The sequence below is a fragment of the Scomber scombrus genome, chromosome 6, assembly GCF_963691925.1.
Source record: "Scomber scombrus chromosome 6, fScoSco1.1, whole genome shotgun sequence".
NCBI classification, from domain to species: Eukaryota; Metazoa; Chordata; class Actinopteri; order Scombriformes; family Scombridae; genus Scomber; species Scomber scombrus.
The window spans coordinates 30390696-30401174 of NC_084975.1; the positions used below are offsets into that span (position 1 = coordinate 30390696).

At 41.7% G+C, this 10479-nt stretch overlaps 1 protein-coding gene across 1 annotated transcript in view; it reads right to left on the reverse strand.

Moving 5' to 3' along the window:
- Nucleotides 1-4676: 4676 nt before the first annotated feature.
- The window catches only part of lonp2 (lon peptidase 2, peroxisomal), a 20079-nt gene continuing 14276 nt past the window's right edge, over nucleotides 4677-10479 (reverse strand). Inside the window, exons 13-17 of the mRNA XM_062421122.1 lie at nucleotides 10179-10318; nucleotides 7583-7668; nucleotides 6648-6855; nucleotides 6331-6521; nucleotides 4677-6245 (exon numbers count right to left, since the gene is read on the reverse strand). Coding sequence (XP_062277106.1) covers nucleotides 6015-6245; nucleotides 6331-6521; nucleotides 6648-6855; nucleotides 7583-7668; nucleotides 10179-10318 — 856 coding nt within the window. The 3' untranslated portion in view covers nucleotides 4677-6014. The remainder of the gene's footprint in view (nucleotides 6246-6330; nucleotides 6522-6647; nucleotides 6856-7582; nucleotides 7669-10178; nucleotides 10319-10479) is intronic.

Sequence of the window (10479 nt, forward strand, 5' to 3'; positions counted from 1 at the left end):
ACTTGTAAATGTTAAAACTTCCTTTTTCTGCTGCAATAATCTTTATTTTTATATTGATGATGGATGATGTAACTGCTTGTATAGCTGTGAACTTTCAGAGAATGTACCTCCGACTCTGCAGCACTGAACTTTCGCAGCTTCTTTCAGCTCATTATGTTGGTTTTTCTGGCCCACGGGAGTCAGCTGTTTGCAGAGAGGAAGATCTAAACACCCTCTTTATACTTCCAGCTCAGCACCAAACAGACAAGACAATTGGCGACTAGCTGGTGAACGCTGGAGCATTTAGCAGCTGTAAAAGCCAGACATTTTCCTCAGGTGTTGGTGAAGCTAAAACGAGAGTGCATATTGTACTTTCATTCATGAGGTAGCCATGAACGTGACCTAAAATGAATGCAAATTTTCTCCCTGTACCTGCAGTATGTGTGTAAACAAGCAACTACATGGCTATACTGTATAATATGTCAATGTTGTGTTCACAGCTTGTTTCTGCTGCCCCCAGGTGGCCAAAAAATATACCAATGCAGATTCAATTAGACATGGGTTATTTTGACGTCAATCTTTCTCTACAGTTCTGTGACAGCAGGGTTAACGCCATGAACAGCTGAAGACCATGCGATAGGACTGAAAGGCCCAGAACAGCTACTCAATGGACCTGGAGGTAGGATTGTGTTGTTAAATGGCTGCTTTACATTCACCCATCACCCATCCACACACTACCAATGGCAGCAAGCAACCATCAGGAGCACTTTGAGGTTCAGAATCTGATGTATAAAATATATATTTTAATATCAATCGTGATTAGTGGGCGACCTGCTCTAGTCTTGTTTCGCCAACAGCTGTTTTAAGGTCCAAATGAATTCTGAAGCTCAATGAAATGTTCTCTCCAATTATTTACGCTGAAATCAATTTGTGATGAAAGCATCTTAGAAATGTCAGGAATCTGTCTTGTAGGAGTACATATCTATGTACTAAACTAGTTCCTGAATCCAGAGAGATTTAAGGTGAGGGTTGCAGCAGCACACACTCATTTGAGCAGGTTGTAGAACATTAGTATGTCTCATCACACCTGTAGGAATTCATTTACGGCCAAAATATGACTCCATCTAGAAGGAACATAAATGATACAGGTAAGTCCTGGAACAAGACGGCTCATTTCCCCACTGATTCCCCTCAGCACAAGGTTGCCCCACCCCCCGCCCCCCTTTTCCACAAAGGTGTGACCATGCATCCTTATGACTGCAACACGGGAAAATATACAGTGTCAGCAAAATCTTTGTTTTAATATGATGACAATGCTAATTCACATCTCAAGGCCATTTATCATGATCCACACGTGTTTCAGCTTCTTACCAATGTCACATATTACACACACACACACACACACACACACACAAAAACTAACAAAAAGTTTCAGCTGTAGAACACAGCCCAGTGATATTGTCCTCAATGCATCTAGCAGCCTCCTGAGTTTCTCTTTGTTAAGTAGGTCTTTGGATGTAGGGCAGCCTGTGAGGTCAGATAGGTAGATCACACCGGCAGGAATAGTTTTGTGAAAGCACATGAGCACCAACACTTTGCTTAAAATCAGGGTAAAGCTGAGGGAAAAGGTGTATACAGACATGCCAGTCTCCTGTCAGTGATCCATGACAATGTGGAGGTAAGGCACTGTGGAAATGATTAGGGATGGCTGGGGGGGGGGGGGGGGGGAGGGTATGGTGTTTTTGGTGATTTTTATTTTTTATTTTTTTTGGTGGATCTTAAAAGTATGTTTTGCCACATGCAAAGGGCATTGGAGAATTAACAATCTAACATCTATAGTGGCAGCATCAGTTTTCAGAAAACTTCATATGTGGATTTTATTAGCGTTTAGCGCTTGTTAGCTCTACAGTAGCTTCATGTTGCACCCGCCCATACAGTCAGTTGTTTATTTAACATTGTAACAAAAAAAGCACAACTGCAGTAAACTAAAATGTCATACTGGAAAATGATTTTGTAAAACATAAACTAATCATTTCTTGGACACATTAAGCTGGAATGACTGTTGCTGTTTACAGTGTTTAAAACGTTGCCAGTATGATCAGTTCCTAACAGTCCACAAGGGAGAGCTAAACACACACACACACTATTTTAATTATCTGTTCTTCCACAGTTAGCCAAGACACACAGACTCATTTATATATTCTGTGACATTTGTACACAAAACCAAATCAGCTGTGTGTGAAGCGAGCAGTTACAGGATATTCAGCAAAATGAAGTTCTTCAATTTTCATCAGTAAAATATTGAATATTAAGGACAGTTTCATTTGTTACCTGATTTTTAATTCAGTCATTTATTTTTCATTTGTTAACATTAAAAAAAAAAAAGATTTCAAGATCTAGATTTAAGTTAAAAAACAAAACAAAAACAAACACACTTTCTACAGTTCACCTTTTCTGGACCACACCTAAAATTACATACTGTGTGTGTGTGTGTCATGTGAAGTGGGCACACTGCCAGCACAGGGCCTCAGGGTAATTATGTGCTGAGAGCTGAGGGGAAATGTAAAATCCAGAAGGTTGAGAGACGGAGCCTTGATACTGGGATTAAACTGGGACTGGGTGTGTCTGCTGTGAACTCACAGAGTACATACATGTTCAGAAGCATCATAAAAAGCCACATATAATAACTGTAATACTTAAAATATGTGACCAAGAAAGAGGGATGTGATGGATTAAAGCAGGTTATACATGTGATGGTTAAGTACAGGCAGGGCGTTTGCTTCAGATCCTCTGAGGCTAAACAGCAGCCTCTAGAGGTGAAACTTCTCACTACACCACCAAAACCCAAATCAAAGTGGCTCAGAGGGCTCAATAAATGTTATAACACCTATTTTAAATAAATGTCTGTTGGGGAAAGTTGACATTTTTCGGCCTGATTGCAGCACAACAGCTGTGATAACAGTTGTAACAAATGTAATAACTGATTGCTGATAGTTCTTATGTATGAGTGGGAATTTTGCCACAAGAAAATTCACACATTCCTTTAACCTTTGTGTCGTCCTCCCGGGTCCAATTGACCCCGTATGTTTTAACTGTTCCTTCTTTCTTCCCTTCCTTCCTTCTGTCTGTTCTTCCTTCCTTCATTCCTTCCTTCCTTCCTCCCTACCTCCGTCCTACCTTCCTCCCTTCCTTCTTTCCTCTGTCCTTCTTTCCTTCGTCCTTCTTTCCTTCTTTCCTTCCTTCCTTCCTTCCTTCCTTCCTTCCTTCCTCCCTCCCTCCCTTCCTCCCATCTTTCCTCTGTCCTTCTTTCCTTCCTTCCTCCCTACCTCTTTTCCTTTCTCCCTCCCTCCTTCCTTCCTTCCTTCCTCCCTCCTTTCCTTCCTTCTTCCTCGCTCCTTTCCTTCCTTCCTTCCTTCTTCCTCCCTTCTTCCTCCCTCCCTTCCTTACTTCTTCCTCTCTCCCTTCCTTCCTTCTTCCTCCCTTCCTTCCTTCCTTGACTCGAGGACAACAGGAGGGTTAAAAGAATCAATTTATCCTTGTGTATGATGTACTTTACACTGATATTCATAATATCTAGTTTTTGCTGTAAGCATGAAAGGAACTAGAACAGTGCTGCCAGTTCAACCTCACCAATACTTTATTTTTGTTTGTTTTCTGATGATGCATTGCCCCAAATATTTTATTAATTTCTTCGAACTGGGAGAAGCTCCTTTTAATCATCTATGTGCACTGAACTGTGGGTCAATAGTGTCCTTTAACAGCACATTTAGTCTCTTTTTTTAGTCCCTCAAATCTGCTTTGATTAAGTTTATAGTGTGGAAATGTGACACAGATCTATTGTCAGATACTTTGTCGTGCACAGTGTTGATCAGCTGGGCTCACTTCATAGCATATATTACTTATATGCACAAGAATGCAGCTGATTAATGTATGTAGGAGCACAGACGGCTTTTAACAGCAGGATAAGTGAGTCAGCATTTAAATGAGCACGTGTGGAAAGAGGGGAGGAAAAAAAGCTCATTATACATGACATCACTACAGGTGTCACTGTTAATCGAATGTGCGGCAGGTTCCAGCATCTGCAGCGATGATACAACATGCCACCGCGATGGCTTCTTCACACTTGAATCCTGCATCGTCATACCTGAATCCAACATCTTCAAACCTTTTGCCAAATTTTTGTCAATCCTTTTAAAAGATCTTTTAGTCATTATTCAGCTTTAGTTTTACATAGCACTGCTGACATATGCATATTTGTGGATTTCAATAATGCACACAGCACAAAGTTATATATGCATAAGTGTTTTTTTTTGTTTTTAAACCCACATTGTTCTTTTGATGCGTGTGGCCTTTATGAATGTATCCGTGCAAAATGTTCTGCTCGGGTCCATAAATCCTTTCATGGTTGTCTACATATGGGATGGGGGGATATGGGGGGATATGGGGGGGATGGGGGGGGGGGAAACCACACTTGCACGCTGGTGTTTCACATCAGATCTCTGCAGGGTGAGAAGAAAAAGAAAAATCCCATCTGTGGCGCAGAGTTAAATATTCCTTTTTTCTTCTGTGCCTCGGGGTGAATTCAGCTGCATCTCCATGTACACAAACACACACTGGTACTATTTGAGTGAATTTGACTCAGTCACTCAATAAAAAAAAAAAAAAAAAAAAAAAAAAGAACATCTGAAAAACCCAAATGATTTCAGGGATCTTTAATTCAGCTCTGCTGTGCTGTTACAGTTGTGACTTTAGTATGAAAATAACCAGTCATGATGTATTTAAAAGTCATTAATGCTACAGTTTGCTTTTATATTAATAAGGAATTACAACCCGTTCTTCTGTCAGCACCTCACTGGAAACACACAGGATTCCAGATACTAAAAGATGCTAAAAAACTGCATTTTGTAATAAAGACGATGTAGGATCTCTGATGAGACATAATTATACATACTTCCAATACAGTCAAACAAAATGTAATCTTACGTTAGTTGTCATATATTCAATACTGCTTTTATTCACCAGAACCAACATCTGAAAATTACACAAACTGTCCGAAAAATTGGCTGAAATCTGGCTTCACTGGTTTACAATGTGTGACAGTACAGGTTTAATTCAGAGGGGTCCCATCAAAACCTGTTGGTGTCTAGAAAAATAGAGTCAATAAGGTTACAAGTAAATGAAGCTATTCTTATTCTGCATGTTTAAATCAAACTTATTCCATCTCTGCGGATCAGAATAACATGAGGCCACTTTGTGATAATAATTCAAAATAAATCATTATACCAGCTGTTATCTTATACCGAAGAAGTCTTAATTCCATTCACTCTGATTATCACTTCCTGCTACTGCAATAATCCAATTGTCACCATTTCCTGTCACGTTGCTGTATAATAAATACACCACTTGTGTTTACGTAGCTTATAATTAAGAACTCACATGAACATGCTTGTTGATACCAATCTTCATGTTAGGGTTCATCCAGGATCACCAATGTTAGTCTCAGTGAAGCCAGCAAACCCAAAGAGAGTCTGACTTAATTAAAACAAGTCATCTGAAACTATCTGATCACCATCATTACTGCTTTACTCACGCTTTACAGCACAAACAAGAAATCCATCTAGCTAAATTAGTGCCTGTTAATGTGTTATGACATTAATAAGCTAACATCCACTTGACTTGGCTACAGCAGTGCTATTAATATAATGTAAACAGCCAAGAAAACAGCAGCCGGTAAAGTGAGCTGGTCACCAGAGGCTGTGAGTCAATGCCAATATGTGATGTAACTTTATGTAACACAGACTGGTTGTTCTCTGTCCATGTCAGTAAACTCTCCTACAGGTTGTGTGTTCGCTTCATTCAGCTCCTTTAAAACAGGGTTACGGATCGATGACATGCCTGAACGACAGATGTGCAAACTATTAATCATGTCATTGCATATCAGAGAAATACTTGTTAGTTAGTCCAAGCTCAAAGGTGACACTCTGTTTGCCTCCTCTGGTTAAATCTTCATATTGTCACTGTGTGTGTGTGTATCATTACAGCTTGCTGGTCAGCTGAGGGTGTGTGTGTGTGCTGGCTGTCCCGGGGAACCCTCCATCGAATGCGGCGCTCAGCACCTCGTCCAGATTTCCTGCTGTGACGAAGTCGAGGTCGGCGCGGACGTTGGCCGGAAGCTCCTCGAGGTCTTTCTCGTTGCGTTTCGGGAGGATGACGTGCTTCACTCCTGCCCTGTGGGCCGCCAGGACCTTGTCCTTGATCCCGCCGACCTGAGGAGGACAGAGCGCTGCGGTTTGGTTAAAATGTTTCGGACGGATTTATATTCGCGGCGTGTGTTTGGATGTTATAACTCACAGGCAGCACGAGCCCTCTTAGCGTGATCTCCCCCGTCATGGCGACGTCTGATCTGACTAGCCGGCCGCTAAACAGCGAGGCTAGGCAGGTTACTATGGTAACACCGGCAGAGGGGCCATCCTTGGTGACAGCTCCGGCGGGGAAGTGGAGGTGGATGTCTGTCCCTTCTAACGGATCTGAACCCCCAACCACTGTTCACACAAACACACAAACACACACACACACACACACACATGTACTTACTGCATATTGTCTGCACACCTGTAAAGCCATATATAATTGATATAGTACATAGATCTGTAAGTGTGTGTACTCACTGTTAGTAAGCTGGTAGGTTTTAGCGTTAGCTCTGAGCCAGCTGATCGCCAGATGAGCGGATTCTTTCATGACGTCTCCCAGCTGACCGGTCAGAGTGAGCTGACCTTCTCCTTCCGTCCGGCTCGCCTCCACAAACATGATCTCCCCACCGAGGGGGGTCCAGGCCAGACCCAGAGCCACACCTGGCAGGGTGAGGCGCTCCGACACCTTCCCACACACACACACACACACACACACACACACACACACACACACACACACACACACACACACACACACACACACACACACACACACACACACACACACACACACACACACACACACACACACACACACATCTGTAAAGCTCTATTTGATATAACGATGAAGAGATAAGACAGACTGCAGGGAGCGGCCTGTAATCAGTCTTCAAAAATGCAGGAATGTTAAAAAAAAAAGAGGCCAACATGACCTTGGTGAGAGGAAGGGAGGGAACAGGGGAGGAGAAATGGTAGGAGGTGAAGGAGGAAGAAAGAAGTTGGGGGGAGAAGAAGATAAAAGTAAGAAAAGGATGGAGGGGAAAAAAACAAGAAAAGAAAACAAAGACAAAGATGAATGAGACAGGAAGGGAAAGTAAAAATCAGTGCAGAAGACAAACTGTGTTATGTTTCACATCATACTGTATGATGATGACACCTCCAGTGGCTGCTGCATCCCACTACTGTGCTTTCAACCACGCTGACATAATCAACTGCAGCTGTTGTGGAGCTGAAAGATTCATGAGCCGTGAAGACCGATGTTGACAAGTCGCATAAAAAGAAGAGATGCAGCTTTCTGTAACTGACTACATGTGTTGTCTTTCTTTCATCACGTGGGTCATGAACACTGTTAATTATGTGCAGATGCAGGTCAGTCTACACCCCACCCAGCTCTCCTCCCTTCTCCTGCTTACCTCCATCTCAAACAGCGGAGGTCCCAGGATGTCTTTCAGGGCGATGTGGTCGATCACTATGGGCATCTCTGGGGGAGCTGCCTTGTCTGAACACACACACACACACACACACACACACACACAAAGGGAAGAAAAATGAAAGATTCATGTCACTGTGTGATTGTGGTGAAGAGTAACTGAGCTAAATATGTTCCAGAGAGGAAAAAACACATAACACACATATCCCTTTAGAGACTTTCTGTTAGATGTTGGTCTTAAAAGGTAATTCATCATGCAAGCAAAACATCTGCTAAAAGCTTTAAACACACATTTCCTTCACGTTGTGAGTGTGTGTGGTCCCGCTGGAAGTGTTAGGTAACCAAATACACGACTAAAAGAGGAAGAATATGTCTCATTTACATTATTTTTCTACACTGAGGTGACTTCAGGGAGCGAGGAATAATCAGATAAGAGTTAACGAGGCCTCAGAAGGAAAGAAGAGTTGATGATGTAGAGCTGCAAACACACTGTCATCAATCAATCCAACTTTATTTATAAAGCACTTTTCATACAGGTTAATGTAGTTCAAAGTGCTTTAAAGTTTACATGCTGATTATAAGAAAGAAAAGGTGATGGAACAAAAACAAAGAAAAGAGACCAATGCATGCAAGAAAATAAGAATGATAAAAATGTATAAACTTAGAATGAATGATAATAGTACTTATTAAAATAACATCAAATAAAGTAGAACGAAATCTGAAAACATTAAAACAAATATAATTTTTTTTGTTTTAAAACAACAGCCCCATAATGCAACACAGACATCAAACACACACCGTCCTGTTAGGAAAATGCATTTAACGCACATCATTCACACACACACACACACACACACACACACACACACACACACACACACACACACACACACACACACACACACACACACACACACACACACACACACACACACACACACACACACACACACACTGATGTTTATGTCAGTGACATCTTTTACTTGGAAATACAGACAAACAAGCACAAAACTACTCTGATGATATTTTGTCTTTCTCCTTTATATCACTAACAGAGTCTGACTCAATTCATCCTTCTAAAAAAAATGTTAAATCTAATCTAGTAATCAACTTCAGAGTCAGAGTCAAGTTTGGGCTCAAAATGACAGGTGTGAAGACTGGAGTATACATCATAAGACTGCTGGTTCCAATTCAAACTAGTGCCATCTAGTGGCGAACTGCCGCAACTCCACGACCGCGCAGGTGTTTTCACTTATGGTGCCTGATCAGAGCTTTTCCTCTGAACCGCACGCTGTGTTGCAGAGATTGACATCTCTGATATTTTGATTGGTCACAGCGGGAGAAAAAGTGTAAGTGTAAGTAAGTGACGACTCTGGTGCATGAAATTGTCCCGGTGACCTTGTGGCAGTTGTGTATCGTTCATGTTCATTACATCTGAACTTTCCCCGTGTTAGAACACCTACTGTGAAAAAGTACAGACTGGTACACAGAGTTTAGTGACCTCAGGTGATTCAAAGCACAGCTCCATCCACCGTTAACCTGAGCAGACGTCTGATCGGCCACCATAACTGAAAACACATGCGTGCAGAATGCTGACTTTTCAACAATGTTGCTTTGCGTGTATTCTGAGAGCTTAACTGTCAATAGTGTGGATGAATTGGGCAAAATGGTATTGATAAGGTTAAAGTATATTTGCCAATTCCTTCCAATTGTTCAATTATCTTTATTGCTTTAAATGTGTTTGGCTCAGACTCTGTTCATTCCACTTTTAGAAGTTGAATATACTTATCTTATTATTACTGTACAACAATTTATATATTTGACAAAATTCCTTAACTGTATGTGTGTGTGTGTGTGTGCTTATGTCTCTACTTATATCTACTTATAAGTAGAGACAAACGTATCCTGGGTGCTGGTTAGAGGCTGGATGGAGATCTCACTGAACTTGTTGAGGTTACCATGGATACATTTCTGTTTTAGTGTAGCCATGGATACTATGGGGGGGGGGTTGGCATTTTCTGCTGTGCTATTATGGAGCCTTTGTCTGGCACAGGCTTGTGATTTATTTCAGCTCAGTCATGATCTTCAGATCTTCAAAAGAGTGTGTGTGTGTGTGTGTGTGTGTGTGTGTGTGTGTGTGTGTGTGTGTGTGTGTGTGTGTGTGTGTGTGTGTGTGTGTGTGTGTGTGTGTGTGTGTGTGTGTGTGTGTGTGTGTGTGTGTGTGTGTGTGTGTGGGAATACAGCCGTACAATCTTTGAATAATGCACAGCCAGCAGGTTACTGTAATTTAGTGTATGATGATGATGCATATGTCAACACTCTCTTGTATAGCTGAGTGGATAATAAGACTTATGATAACTCTGATTCCACCTTAAATAGAGTGACACACTTACAGGAAGAGTGTTTTATCAATTATCTCATAAAAGTAGAATTTTAGGCATCATTTGATTCCTATTAACAGCTTCTTAATGAACCTCTTCATATTAAAAGGCGAAGACTCAGAAGGAGAATAATGTAGAGAACAGATGATGTGTTGATTTAAACTTCCAGCCTCCTGACTGGTCAACTCAGGTCCTCACCTCCCTGCAGTGCTGCTCCCTCGGGGGTCGCAGCCTCTGACTTGGTGACTCTGTGACCTTCGGCGACCTTCACCGCCACGGCTCGGCATATCGCCCCGATTTTCCTCTCGAGGGAGCGCACCCCTGCCTCCCGGGTGTACCTAAAAGCACACACACATGCGCATAAAATGAAAAAAAAAAGATGTGACTGTGAGATGAGGTTTCACTGGTACTGTAGTGTATATATATATTCACCACTAATTGCTTTTCTAGCTTGCTTCGACCTGTAACTGTAATACCTCTCTTGGGCACGGAATGAATG